Here is a 13,866-nt window from a genome sequence, read left to right on the forward strand (position 1 = left end):
GTTCACTTAAACTGGTTGTTGTCGTTTTTTATTCATGTTAAACGAAACAGAACCAAAAGGTTCTGAGCTGAATAAAACTTTCTCCAGCTGCATGGTGTAAACTCAGGTTCTATTCTATGGTTCTGTTTCTGCGCTTCGGTTCTGAATGCAGAACCAGGAAGTCGTGTCTGAGCTCTCCATGCTCTCAGGTCCGATGCTCCCAGGCTGCAGCGTTTCAGTTTTAGATCAAATCAATCAAAGCAACAAATGAGACGTTAAAGTTGATCAAAACACATAAACGTCAAAATGTTGAGACAAAATAAAGTTAAACAGGAACATTGTTGTTCCTCTCAGTGACGATCTGAGGATGATGATGATGAGGATGATGATGGTGAGGATGATGATGATGGTGAGGATGATGATGGCTCACACAGTGAAACAGGCCCAAAGCAGGAGGGTCTGATGATGATGATGAAGAGTTTCTGTTGTCTTCCTGAAGGGTTTGAGTCACTCCTCAGAAATCACTAAGGTCAGAGGTCAGAGGTCAGCTGTTCCAGCCATCAGCATAAACTTCCTCACAGTGGAAGTGGGACCAGCAGCTCAGCTATAAACTGGTTGACCACTTACTGTTGGTACTGGTTTATTCCAACTCCAGTCCGTCTGTCCAGAAAGTCCAGTCCGGTTGCTGTGAATGCTAATCTAACTCGGTCCGCCTCCAAACCTCGGCCTCTGATTGGTTGAAGTGAACTTTGGTTCAGTTCGGATGCATGCGAACACCAAGCGGACCGGAGACCGCTCCAAAAGCAGGAAGTGGACTACAGCAAAGGGCATTCTGGGTAAATACAACCAAAGCTAACGTGCTAGCCTAGCACTAGCAGCAGAAATGGCTCCTGGTCTTCAGCCAAAGACTAAAGAGAAATCCTCCAGCTCTAAAATCTGACGCCTCCATCTTGTTTCCATCTGGTGAAGAAGGAAGTTGCTCTCAGTGTCTTCAGAGGTTTTTGTGTCGTTTCCTTCAGTGGTTGTTGGTGCAGCGCCCCCACAGGCCAGGAGGGGAACAGGTTGGTTTGACTCAGAGCCACAGCAGCTGGAGGTGGAGCAGATGGTGGAGTTCTGGTTCCTATAGAACCGGGTCTACTGAACTGTTTTGATGCAACATCTAAAGACATCAACCAGGAAGTAAAAGCTCAGATCCAGATCGGTCTCCCTGGACAGAGTCTCTCTGGACAACAAAGTCCAGGTTCTGCTGTGGCCGCCACACTGTTTGGTTTTACTGCAGAAAAAAAGTGGGCGTGTCTCTTTATTAACTGTATGTAAACTTCTGGTTTCAACTGTAAGCAGAGGTCATTTTCTCAAACCCGAGCATGTGGATGTATTTTTTCTTTTGGCTTAATTGAAGAGAAACTGTCAGTTTGTCCTTGAAGAGGCGCCGCGTCATAGTTATGATGCATCAAAATGACCTTCATACCATCACTGAGCGCTGGCTGCCGGTGAATTCATGAGCCCCTCCTCCCGTTCCTCTCGGGGGGAAAGTCCTTATTAATAGACCCGAGTCAGATGCTCTGGCCAATCACGGCTCCTCCCAACGAAATGCACTTGAAGTTGGAAGCCTGTGGGAGTGTCGGCGGATGTGAGGCTGTGTGTAAAACCGTGGGAGGCTGTGTGTGAAAGTGTGTGAAACCGTGCCGGGCGTGTGGGAGTTTTCTTCTCCGCGTACAGGACAGACAGACTCACCGCGCTGCTGTTTCTCGCATGGATTTCTGGAAGGTTCTGCTTCTCTGTGAGTTTTTCGGTTCTTATTTCTGTGTCTTTGTGAAGTCAGGTTCGGTTCAGATGTTGTCAGGTTCGGTTCAGATGTTGGCAGGTTCTGTTCAGAGTTTATGCGCATTTTATCTGCGGAGTTTAGGAGAGCTATAGGCTGTTGGTGCCGAACCAGAACAGAACCTGTAAGACACCGGAGTCGGATGAAAGTTTGGAAAGCAACAGAAACCTTTAAACATCTCCAGGGAGAGACGCGGAGTTTCTGGGTTTTACGGACCGATCCAGTTCATCAGCAGCAGCTCAGGTCGCTGAAAGCCTGCAGGAGGTTTGTAGTTTAAACCGTGAATTGGGTTCTGAAGTCATTCAGAACCTGAGAACGTTACATTATAAAACTGATTAAACACGGATATTGTTGTTTTTAAAGCTATAGATACATTTTATTGTAATTACAGATAATTCTCAGCAAAGAGGCTCATTTTGTCAGATTAATAACAGTTAGTAAATAAGCTTCTCATTTAACGCACAATTCTGTAGTAAATGTTTTTATTTGTGTAATATTCTAACCTCAAACAATGTTTAAATTCACTGGAAGCAGAAAATGATCACAATAAACAACATGCATCATGTATGTCGCATGTTTCAGATGCAGCCGGAGTCAGAGAAAAACAGTGATGGACAAATACTGTAATATTCAGCTTCCGGGATGAAACACGTTTCCTCCGTTGTTCTCACATCTTCTGCTTTGACCGAAACTATTAATAGAGCAAGAGAAGTAGAGAAAATGTTTCAGAATGAAATCATTTTTCTGACAGTGATTATCAGATTAGATCAGATTTGAGTCTTTTTGTGTTTTCTGCCTCATTTGTCTGATGCCTTGAATAGAGTTAAGGTTAGTTCAGGAGCAACAAGTTACATTTATTTGAGTGACTGTTACGCCCCCAAAGGTTCAGGGACGGTAACATAAAGATGTGTCCAGAGAAAAAGGGGAATGAAAATATGATTTATTACAAAACAAAGGTTTTCACAGAACCAAAACACAATACAACTTAACCCAATTAAACAAAAGTAAAGGACCAACAAATGCAGAAATCAGAGTGCAAATTAAATAAGATGTTCAAACACATCAGTCTAAAGTAACTCAAAACAACCAAAAAGAAAGGACAAAAGGGAGCACCAGAACCTCCCAAACACAAGCCTCTAGATTGTTCAAGGTTTATCTAAAGCAGATTCACCACTTAGCAAAATAAACAAGAACAAAATTGTTCAAACTGTCCAAAAACAGTCACCAAACACAGAAGGTGGGGGTCAGCTGTACACAACCTCTTCCTGCTAGCTGCCCCCCTGGAGGAATGAACTCAGAGTCTTTTATAAGGTGCAGGTGGGTCTCATCAACATCTGATTGGCTCTGCTGCTCCAATGGGGTGGCTGCTCTCCTGCAGCCTCTAGGCAGCCAATCAGAAAGCTGTGCCCGCACAGCTGATCCTGCATAATAGAAAAAAAACAAAGAGCCTGCACAGCCTCAAGAGGCCAGGGGCCGAACAGTGACTTTTTTGAAAAGAAAGTACTTTTAGGAGTATTTTTACTACGCTGTACTTTTTTACTTTTACTCCAGTAATTTTACTATGAAGTGTCAGAAAAATGTTTGGATTTTCAACCCACTGAATGAAAAACAAACATGTTTCAACCACAAACTCAGCAGACACACACCTGCAGTTTCTGTCAGTTTCATCAGTTTTTCACTGAAAGAAACTAATTTGGAAAAATTTTCTTTAGCCTGACTTTCCTTTTTGACACTTGTGTGAATTATTGTAATTTTTGTCCTTAAATTATCAACATTTCCACTGAACTTTATATTTTGGTCAACATGATGATGTAAATATGAAATGATTGATTAAACGTTTTACCAAATACTTTTTCACCACATTTTACTTTTGCTTGAGTAACTTTCTGTTGAAATGGTCTTAAACATTTTTGGGTTCTTTCCCCTCCGGTGGCTGTGAGACGGAAACGGACCGACTGGTTCTGTGAACTGACCGGGTTCTGTGGAGAAAATGTCTCCGTTCCCCAGGATCAACTCATTATATCTATATGGAGAATCTGGAGCATTTAGTTTCTAACTCTGTGGTCTGTTTGTGTTTCAGTCGCTGCAGCAGTTGCAGCTGCAGCAGCTGCTGCAGTAAATGTAACCAGGAAGGTTGGTGACGACGTGACGCTCAGCCTGGGACACAAACTGCTGAAACCTGGCGACACGGTGGTCTGGTCCTACGGTCCAAAGACGGGGGAGGAAAATGTTCCCTTCAACATCGACATCGGGAGTCACGATAAACTGACCCAATGGGACCAGTTTGAACTGGATCTGACCACCGGCGCTCTGACCATTAAAAATCTCTCAGCTAACGACTCAGCAGTCTATCGTGGACAGATCTTCAATGGCAACGGGACCAAACGATTCTTCAACCTGACGGTGAAGGGTAAGTGTCTCAGCTGGATCAGTACATACAGGTCCTAGTGGTGCTTTGACTAGGCCAGTCCTTCCACTGCCTCCCTGTAGTTCAGAGAATAGACTTTAAAATGTTTCAGTTAGTTTATAAATCACTGATTGGCTTAAAGATCTGCTGCTGTCGGATCAACCTTCAGGCCTCTCAGGTCTTCTGGTTCTGGTTCTGCTCGGCATCAGAACCAGAACCAAACATGGAGAAGCAGCTTCAGCTTCTATGCTCCACAAATCTGGACCAACCTTCCAGAAAGAGCCGAAACTCTGACCGTACCTCGGATCAGCAGACGACGAGCTTCTTCTCTCACCAACGGGAAAAACCTCTGAAACTAAAATGAACTAAATCTGCTCACTGGTCCCAGTTCAACCAGTCGGGTTCAAACCTTAGATTCTCTCATAGCAAAGTTTGATGGTCGTCTAAACCTCCATGCAAAACGCTAAAAACATTTAAAACTCTAAATGTTTTGAAGGATTTTAACTCCTGAACTTTATTATTATATTATTTAGCTTGTAGATTAAAAATCTCTTAAATTGGATTTGGAAAAATCCTAGAAATGGAAACTTATTATAAAACCTGCTGCTGTTTGCTTCACAGGGCCTGATCCCATCCAACCCATCCAACCCATCCAACCCATCCAACCAACAGCTGAATCTCAACAACATGCAAACACCTGGATCATTATCTGTGTCGTCGTCGTTTTCATTCTCATTTTCATTCTCATCTGTTCCCTCATTGCTTTTATAGTGAAGAAGAAAAGATTATGTGAGTACTTTTATAAGGTGTTTTATTTTTATCATATTAATATTGTTTTATTGTTTATTTTTCTCTCCATTTGGACAAATGAAACAGATCCAGTTAAACTGTGTTTCCCTGAATCCCCTTAAAGTTTAACAACATAATCCATTCACATCTCCCCATCCTGGACAGCAGCAGTGGATGGGTTGGGGATCCCATGTCACCAAGACTTTGCTTATTGGGAAATCAGATAACGATGCCTAATATGTTAAAACCCCAGAGCACCGTGGTGCAGGACGGTCACGGCTGCCTGAACAATCCTCAGACTATGGAAATCTGCAACTGTTCCGAATATTAAAAACTGGTTGGAATTAATGTTGGAAATATGAACAAAAGCTGGCTAAGCTAAGTAATGAGTTAGAAAACTTCACAAAATCCTGGAACGGTTTCCTCTCCTGCTGGGACGAGTAAATTCCTTTGAGTGCTGACGAGTGATTATTTCTGTTTACTGTGGTTGTTTCTGCTAATATCGAGGATATTTATAAATGCCAATTTTTTTGTGAAACTTTTATTGATTAATATGGGCTGACCTGGTGGTTTGGTTTTGTTTTGCTCTATTTGTGGTTTTTATTTCGGGGTTGGGAGAAGTTCTATACATGTGTTTTAAAATAATAAAAACTTTAATAACAAAAAACAACATAATCCAGCGGTGAGCAGAAATCCCTGAGCTAAGCAGCGTTAGCGTTATTTCAAACTTTGACATTTCACTTTATGTCTTCATTTATGTAAGGCCAAAATAAAGTATTTAAATGTTATTGGTAAAAAAGCCCTGATGTTTGGTTCCTCATCCAGGGATCAGATGTTTGGATCTAAGCAGCTTAATTTAATTATTGTGATGGGAAAAATCCCTGAGATGCTTTTAAACGCAGAATAAACCGACGTCGCCTGAACTCATCATCACTTGTTCAGCTGGATGTTTCTCCCTCATCCTGAATCTGGAATCTTATTTTATCCCCAGTGCAAAGTTTCATTAGATCAGAAGAATCTGTTTAAACATACAGTAATTAAAAACAAACTTTTCTGATTAATTTATTCATTCATCAATATTCCAAATGATTCATTCACTCATTAAATGGTTACGGTTTCATTTCCTAACCTTTCTGACCGATGCTCATCTCTGTCCTCTCCACAGGCAGAGATGATACGATGGTCTGATTCCCAACATTCAACCTTCTCTCCATTCCTCACCACCAAACTGACTCCTCACCACCAAACTGACTCCTCACCACCGGGCCTCGGCTGATCCAAACTGACTCCTCACCACCGGGCCTCGGCTGATCCAAACTGACTCCTCACCACCGGGCCTCAGCTGATCCAAACTGACTCCTCACCACCGGGCCTCGGCTGATCCAAACTGACTCCTCACCACCGGGCCTCAGCTGATCCAAACTGACTCCTCACCACCGGGCCTCAGCTGATCCAAACTGTCTCCTGCCAAAAAAACCTCCAGATTTCCACTGAACTCTTTTCAGTTCTTCCGCCAGCATTCCCTGCCAGCAGCAGTGAACGATGTATAGAGTCAGAAACTGAACATTTTAGTGTCATTCATTCATTTCTTGTTCAGATTCTGGGAGTTTTCTGTTGCTACTGATCATGGTTCTCCTTTCTCCTCAGGGAGAACCACTGGGACCTGGTTCATGTTTGTGTCATTGTTTCATGCTTCTGTCTGCCTAGTTCAACAGTTCAAAGACCAAATTTACCTTAATGTGCATTAATGCAGTCAGTGGGAACTATCCCAGCGCTACAGCTAAAGCTAACATCTAGTCTGCATTCCTGCTGTTCTCAGGGGTTCAGCCAATCAGCACCAAGGAAAATAAATGCTGCTCCATCATTTGCTGCTTTGCAAACACCAGCCAGTAAAGTGTGTTAAGTAGCATTGCAGGTATTTCAGCTTCCCAGATCCATTTTCATTAGAATATTTTATTCTACAACAAACTAAACAAAGAGCGATATTTCACAGAAAACACTGAAACAACGTGCCTAACCTTTGATTTTACAGTAAGAATGTATTCTGTTCAGTTAGCATTAGCGCTTCAAAGCTAAATCCCCTAAAACTTTTTGTTGTTTGATGTTAAGAAGCATTTTTCATCTCAGGATCTCATAAGGGCTAAAAAATGGCGAGCAGGTTATTAAAAGATTTAAAAGATCTAACAGTTGATCACCAACCTTTTAAAAAGCCAAACTTACTGATTCAGATTTTGGCCGATACGCTTTGTCTGAATTTTGGCTCAAGTTGCTGAACAGTTTGGTCACTATTGTTACCTTAAACATGGAGACATGTCTGTCAGTCAGAGCTTTCTCACAGGAGAGCAGAGGGCAGAGGTCGACTTTTAGACCTTTGCTGACCTTTGCTGACCTTTGCTGAGGTCGATAACATCTGTGGATAAGATCAGCTTCACATGTAAAAATCAATCGATCACCCATCTCCCAAAATTCAGGAAATTGGCACCAATAAATCGCCTGGCCGATAAATCGGTGCACCCTTAGAGAAAACCAAATATTTTGCTTAAACATCTTCATACTTTCTCCAAAACAGCCAGCATGTTGTCATAGGCTCTTATTTAATGCTTAAGGTTAAGTTATTTTATTTAAAAACAAAAATCTAATTTATTTGAAATGGACTCAAACTTAAGTGCATATGTAATACCTGCAAAAATCTGGACCAGGAGTTTGTTCAATAAATCATTAATGTCAATTTAAACTGAAATAAAAAGATCAAATTGTGTCTGGAGAACTTTTCTTTCATCTGAAACTGATTTTTTGTTCTGTTTATTTATTGTTTTAAGTTTTAATCTTCACAGATGTTTCTCTAACTGTCTGCTTGTGAAGCATAATAATCATAATTCAGTCTTTATGGTAATAATAACTGTGTCAGCATTTTCTGCCTCAGTCTGAACTGATTCAGTTTCCCTCTGGTGTGTGAAAGTTATTTCAGACTGTTGGGTTTTGCGCCTGCAGGGCTGAGTTGCAGGTGTTTGTCCTTTTGCTCCTCCCCTTTGCAGGTGTTGTCGGTCCTTTAAGTATTTGAGCCTCGCTGGGCCGTCTCCACCTTCTGGGTCCGCTCTGCCCCTTGTGGTTCTCTGCTGTCGGCCTCAGCTCTCCTCCTTTTGCACATTTGAGTTTGTCTTTGTTTTTGCACCTTTTACATCACACATCACATCCAAGCATTTGCCTCACACCACTGACACTGACTATCACAGTTCATTGTGATTTTTGTTAATAAATATTCCTTTTTCTGCACTTTAACCACTGCATGGTCTCCCGTTTCTGAAAATAACGGGAAGGAGTAAAAACTGGAAAACAGATTCAGCTGCTGTGCTCAGGGAGTCGGATCATGTCTTGGATTTAAAAACTAAAGTAACCTGCTTTTATAGTAAAAAGAGAGGACACATCGTGGCCAACTGTCCGGTTTTAAAGAAAACAAACACTAAACTGGTTGCTCTGATTAAAACTGTAAATCACGTTATTCAGTCACTTTCAACAAAAGTCTTGTGAACCTGCTGATTGTCAGCCTGTCGTTGTGGACGAGTTTGTTTCTGTGTCTCTACTGCTGAGAAAATGTCTAAAAATATTGCAGGATACCGCCGCCTGTCAGTCAGTCTCTACTCAGGCAAAACCTGATTTTAGGGTTAGGGTAACCCTAACCCTTACCCTAAGCATGGCAGTAGTTAGCCTCTGCTACACTAGTGAAGGATAAATGCTAACTAAAAGTGTCCGGGCATAACATTATGACCACCTGCCTCATCGTGCAGCCCGGTCATGACCCAGTGACCGGCTCTTCCTCTGGACCCCTGCAGAGAAAGAGCCGGGGTCCAGAGGTTTTTCTTCTTTCATACTGTTGGAGCTATTTATTCTTTATTGCTTTATCCACTTGAATTTTGGTAGTTAATTCTTAAATTTCTATTTTTTGTATTATTTACAGAGTTTATTTGCAGGTTGATAATTGTTGATTCTATTTATCTTCTGTTTTATTATTTTTTTCTTTCTTTACTTTCTTTCTAAGTAAGACAGGAAGTAGTGTGGGTCAGTCCACTTTCTATCAGTGAGGCGTAAAGACAGTAAAGGACCAGCAGGGATGTTGGTGTTTGGGGTTTATGGTTTTTACCAGAGCAAGAGAGGCAGCATGAGAACAAAGGAAAGTTTGAACTCTGACATTTTTTGCTGAAATAGGAAAATAAATCATCCAGAACAAGTTTGGACAATGAACCTTTTTCTGCCTGTGTACAGAAACTGGACCCCAGCGCCTTATAATGGTTTGATGGAAGTTTTGTTGGATGTTTGGTTTGGCAAACAATCATCACTGAACATATATTAATATTCCCAGCTGTAAGGCACAGATTCTAAGCAGCTGATGTGAAGAACAACCGACGAATTGCTGCAGCTGTGAAGTTAAAAACACTACAGTGAATGTAGCGGCTAAAATCCTATATTTTAGGCTACTGGTTGTTATGCTTGAAAGGCGTTGGTCTTACGTGCGTTCAGTAGAGATTCATCAGGCCGATCTTTAGTTTGACTTATAAAAAGGTCATTTATTGAACAGAACAATGTCCATTGTTTGCTACTTCCATGTAGTTACACGTAAATTCGACATCAAACCCAAACCAAACACAGTGGAAAACTGTTGCCTCTTCCCACTAACAACACCTGAACAGAATCACCATTGACCTTAAATACCCATCAGACACACAGAACTCAAAATGAAATTCGCCCCCTGGTGGCGATAAACACAGAAAAGGATAAATGGCTCCTACAGTGAAAATGAGTCAGCATTTCAGAAAGTCACCTCATGTGAACGTCTTCCTTTAGAGGAACAGAGAGGAAGGACGGACGCCTCTTCCCCCTCCTCCTCCTCCTTTCCTCCTCCTCTCTTCCCCCTCAGTTTTCACCAGCCCGTCTCTCTCTGAGCTTCAGCCACTCGGTGCCTTCTCCCATCATGTCTCCTCTTATCTGCTCAGGGATTTTCGCCATTCTTCTCGGTGAGTGCTCACCTCTTTACGGCTCCGTCCTGATGGGATTCAGACCTTTAGCTGCCATGTTCTGAAGTTTTAGATATTTAGACATTTAGATATTTAGACATTTAGATATTTAGACATTTAGACATTTAGATATTTAGACATTTAGATATTTAGACATTTAGATATTGGCGCCGGTGTTATGCCCAGAAACGCGCGCCCTGCCGCAGCAGCGCGCATCGCTCTAAACTCTCCATATTGGTGAGAAAACGGACTGAAATCTGACCGAAGAGGAAACTTTTAAAACTTTTATTCGTAACATGATCACGTTTCTTAACCATGTAAGCAATAAAACGGTGGGTTTTATTTCGCGGATTAATTGAAATAAATCCGGTTTTTACAGCTTTATTGAGTCAAACGTTTTTCAGTGTCTGATGAAAATGTTGATGGTTTGAAATTCTCCGATTTTTCTTTTAACACAATAATGGCTTAAAGCATTACAAAACAGAATCCCGTTATGTAGAACATTTTATATAATCTTTAACTGTCTAGTCTATTAATGTAGCGGGATGCATTTTAATTTCTGAGCCTGCCAATATTTGTATCCCCTGTCTATTGTCCTGTTGATATGAAACTTGTAGCAGAAGCTCAGAGAACAAGTGTCATTACGTAGAAAAGGTAAAATCCATCTTAACTCTTTATTTCTCCATTTTAGCACGGGATGCATTTTTTGGCAAAGCCTGTTATTAGCCTGCTGATATCTGCATGCCCTCTTTATTTTCCCCAAATATCATCCTATTGATATAAAACTCATACCAGCAGTTATGGGAACAAATGTGATTATGTAGAAAATGTTATTTCTTTATTATCTCTATTGCAAGGATACTGAAGGAAATAAATCTGACAAAACAACCTTGCTAAATGTAAAGCATGCACTAACATATTCATAACAAAAATGTTTGGAAAACCAATTACATCAAGGAAATTTATGCCACATGTTTAAACTGCAAATCCACTGAACTGCAGTCATTACAGAATTAGATTGGTACAAACATAAAATCTATAAACGTTGCACAGCAGCAGTCTGTGTCGGTTTGTGGGACCTTAACGCAGCCTTGGTGGTTCCACCAGTTCCATCTGTCACATGTGATCTGTAAATAAATAATACAATAATAACAACATAAATAATGTTTTTAGTTCCTTATCTGTTTACTGAAGGTGATTTTGGGTTTTGTCAACATAAAGCTTCTTCTTAATTATCAATATATGATTGGTAGAACTTTATTTGAGGAGATGACAGCCTGTTCCTGACATGTATGGAGGTAAAATAAATTCTAGAACCATAAGCATCTGTGTTTAATGTTTTACAACTGTACTTAAAAAAAACTTAAGCAACTTCCCACTTACCTGCCTTGGGTGTTTATTGATTTTATTATGGTTTATTTTTGTATATCTAAATACTTTGCAACTATTTTAAGGATGGTATATGGTTTGCTTGAATTGATTTTTCACTGCATTACATTGTTGTCTTGCCCACATATGATCTTCTTATACAATATTTAGTTAAACTTGTTCCTAGACACACCGCCTGCTATCAGAGAGCTGCTCAGTACAGAGGATCCAATTATGAGTTTAATCACAGAGCGACAGGAACACGATGGTTGCGTTTAGTAACGGAGTGACGGTGAATTAGCATCGCTGCTAGCAGCTCGTTTCTCTGAAGAACTGACAGTAATAAAGAGAAAAGCAGAGAAGCTGGTCAGAGATCTGAGCTGCTGTTCTGTAAAACAGCAGAACTACATAATATTAGCTTGGTGTGATGTGAATTTTATTTTTTGTTTGTATTTCAAATATAATAAAGTTCATGATCTGAGTCTTTATCATTATGTTTGGGCCAGGAACATTTATTTATAAGACAATAAATAAATAAATGGGTTCATTTAGTCCATCAGAAGCAGAACCTCGAGGTTCTCTGTTGAGAAATAACCGCAGCTGCTGCTCTTCAGACCGAGAATCTGGACCAGAACTGAACCGTATTTAATTAATTCACATATATGTCCATTTATTATTATTGATACTTTGATTAAAGATGAGTTGCACAAGTTCATGCCATGGTGGTGGGGCATGACATGTTAGCATACACCTCAGAAAGTCTGTTGTGAGCCTGATTGCATGTTTAGTTTTCTCAGTGACTCCAGAAGATGTAAAAATTTATATAACAAACGTAGCAAAAGATCCTGAGTTGATTTACTGAAACACACAGAGACGAGTTTTTAACGGAAACGTTTTCTGACTCTGAGGAGAAAAGATAAAAAATTGTTCAGTTTCTAAATGTGAGCTTTTTTTTCTCCTGTTTTCCTTGTTTAGTTGCTTTGACTGCATCAGAGGAAGTTCAACACCTGACAAAGAAGACTGGTGAAAATGTCACCTTTGACCTTGGGGTCCAAGATCTGAAACATGACGACCATGTCGTCTGGTCGCACGGTGCCAGCAGCTCTGTGATCTACAACGTTTACATCGGAAAGGATCAGATCAACCAGCGGAGGAGATTTGACCTCAGCCTGAGAACCGGCTCGCTCACCATTCACGCTCTCTCTTCTGGAGACGCTGATGTTTACCTTGGACAGATCATCAACGGCAGAGGAACCAGAAAACGCTTCAACCTGACTGTAGAGGGTGAGTGACTCGGTTCAAAACCAAAACATGAGACAAAGTCTCAGAAACATTAAAGCCACAGTAAGAAGATCTGAGCGTTTTCTGTTCCTGATGAGATGCCAGAATGTTCAGCTGAACTTCAGGCTCTGCGTTTTTCTTTTGCAGATTTATGGATCATATTTAGCAGCACGACAAAGAAACGATCTGGTTTCTACTGGCAGTTTAACTTTGAATTAATCAGTTTAACCACAACTCAGTCTGGACTATCACCCTCCCTCTGTTCAAAAAAAAAAAATCTGTCTGTCTGTCTGTCTGTCTGTCTGTCTGTCTGTCTGTCTGTCTGTCTGTCTGTCTGTCTGTCTGTCTGTCTGTCTGTCTGTCTGTCTGTCTGTCTGTCGGCTTCTGAGAGAAGAGGCAGATTATATAAGACTTATTTTCTTCAAACTACACATTTTCATTCAAAACTTTAATGTCAACATGTTCATTTTAAATACTAAATTCATAAACAGAAAATAAATCAACAACACTCAAACACCAACTATTGAATTTCAAAAAGGCAAACAATAAAATACAATTCAAATAAATAATATTTGCCACTTCATGTAATGTTGGTCACATCTGACAGTAAAATACATTCAAACAAATACTAACTAAAATGGACAATATGAGCATGCTCTGCTAAACACAACATGAAAGTATTTACTGCATTAAGTTTTCCTGTGTTTGAAGCAGGATTTTGATTTGCAGGTTGTGATTATTGATTGTTACTCTGGATGATCAGAGAGGAGCTGAACGAGTTCAACTCGTATAAACTTAACCTGTTAACCTGTTATAACCTGTTAATCTGTTATAAGACTGTTATAACCTGTTAATCTGTTATAAGACTGTTATAACCTGTTAACCTGTTATAACCTGTTAACCTGTTATAAGACTGTTATAACCTGTTAACCTGTTATAACCTGTTAATCTGTGCTGTCTCTGTTTCTGGTGCAAAAACCAAGAGAAATAAACATGATGCATTAATACTTCCTGTAATGATGGTGGAGCTGGTCAGGAATCTGACTCTAATCTGACCCTGAACCTGTTTGTCTCCTGATTGCTTCACAGATCCCATCCCAGTGACCTCTGACCCCCCTCACAACAGGGAACCCTGGGTAATTGCAGTCATTGTGATTGGCTGCATCTTCTGTGTGGGACTCTTTAGTTACGCACTGAAGACATATTTTGGT

The 13,866-nt window shown here is 40.6% G+C and overlaps 2 protein-coding genes across 6 annotated transcripts in view; both read left to right on the plus strand.

The window, feature by feature from the left end:
- Window positions 1-13,866, plus strand: part of LOC116719458 (uncharacterized) — a 41,752-nt gene that overhangs the window by 24,884 nt on the left and 3,002 nt on the right. For 4 of the 5 annotated variants that reach the window (XR_004339181.1, XM_032561973.1, XM_032561974.1 and 1 more), the window contains exons 2-3: window positions 12,350-12,658; window positions 13,745-13,864. Coding sequence is in view for 4 of the 5 variants with exons in the window: in XM_032561973.1 (XP_032417864.1) it covers window positions 12,350-12,658; window positions 13,745-13,864 (429 nt within the window). In the remaining variant the exon portion in view is untranslated. Of the gene's footprint in view, window positions 1-9,826; window positions 10,007-12,349; window positions 12,659-13,744; window positions 13,865-13,866 lie in introns of those variants that run through there. The other variant, XM_032561975.1, reaches the window with a different exon arrangement.
- LOC116719457 (uncharacterized) lies at window positions 1,001-8,276 on the plus strand. The gene is made up of 5 exons (XM_032561971.1): window positions 1,001-1,619; window positions 1,650-1,759; window positions 3,882-4,211; window positions 4,830-4,997; window positions 6,163-8,276. Exons 1-5 carry the CDS (start codon window positions 1,537-1,539, stop codon window positions 6,183-6,185), a joined length of 714 nt encoding a protein of 237 aa, XP_032417862.1. The 5' UTR covers window positions 1,001-1,536; the 3' UTR covers window positions 6,186-8,276.

This window comes from Xiphophorus hellerii, chromosome 5, assembly GCF_003331165.1.
Source record: "Xiphophorus hellerii strain 12219 chromosome 5, Xiphophorus_hellerii-4.1, whole genome shotgun sequence".
NCBI lineage: Eukaryota > Metazoa > Chordata > Actinopteri > Cyprinodontiformes > Poeciliidae > Xiphophorus > Xiphophorus hellerii.

Coding starts and splice junctions, on each gene's coding strand:
- LOC116719457 (XM_032561971.1), top strand. CDS start 1,537: ATGCTCTGGCCAATCACGGCTCCTCCCAACGAAATGCACTTGAAGTTG. Junction 1,760..3,881: donor CTGGAAGGTTCTGCTTCTCT/GTGAGTTTTTCG, acceptor TTTGTGTTTCAG/TCGCTGCAGCAGTTGCAGCT. Junction 4,212..4,829: donor CTTCAACCTGACGGTGAAGG/GTAAGTGTCTCA, acceptor TTTGCTTCACAG/GGCCTGATCCCATCCAACCC.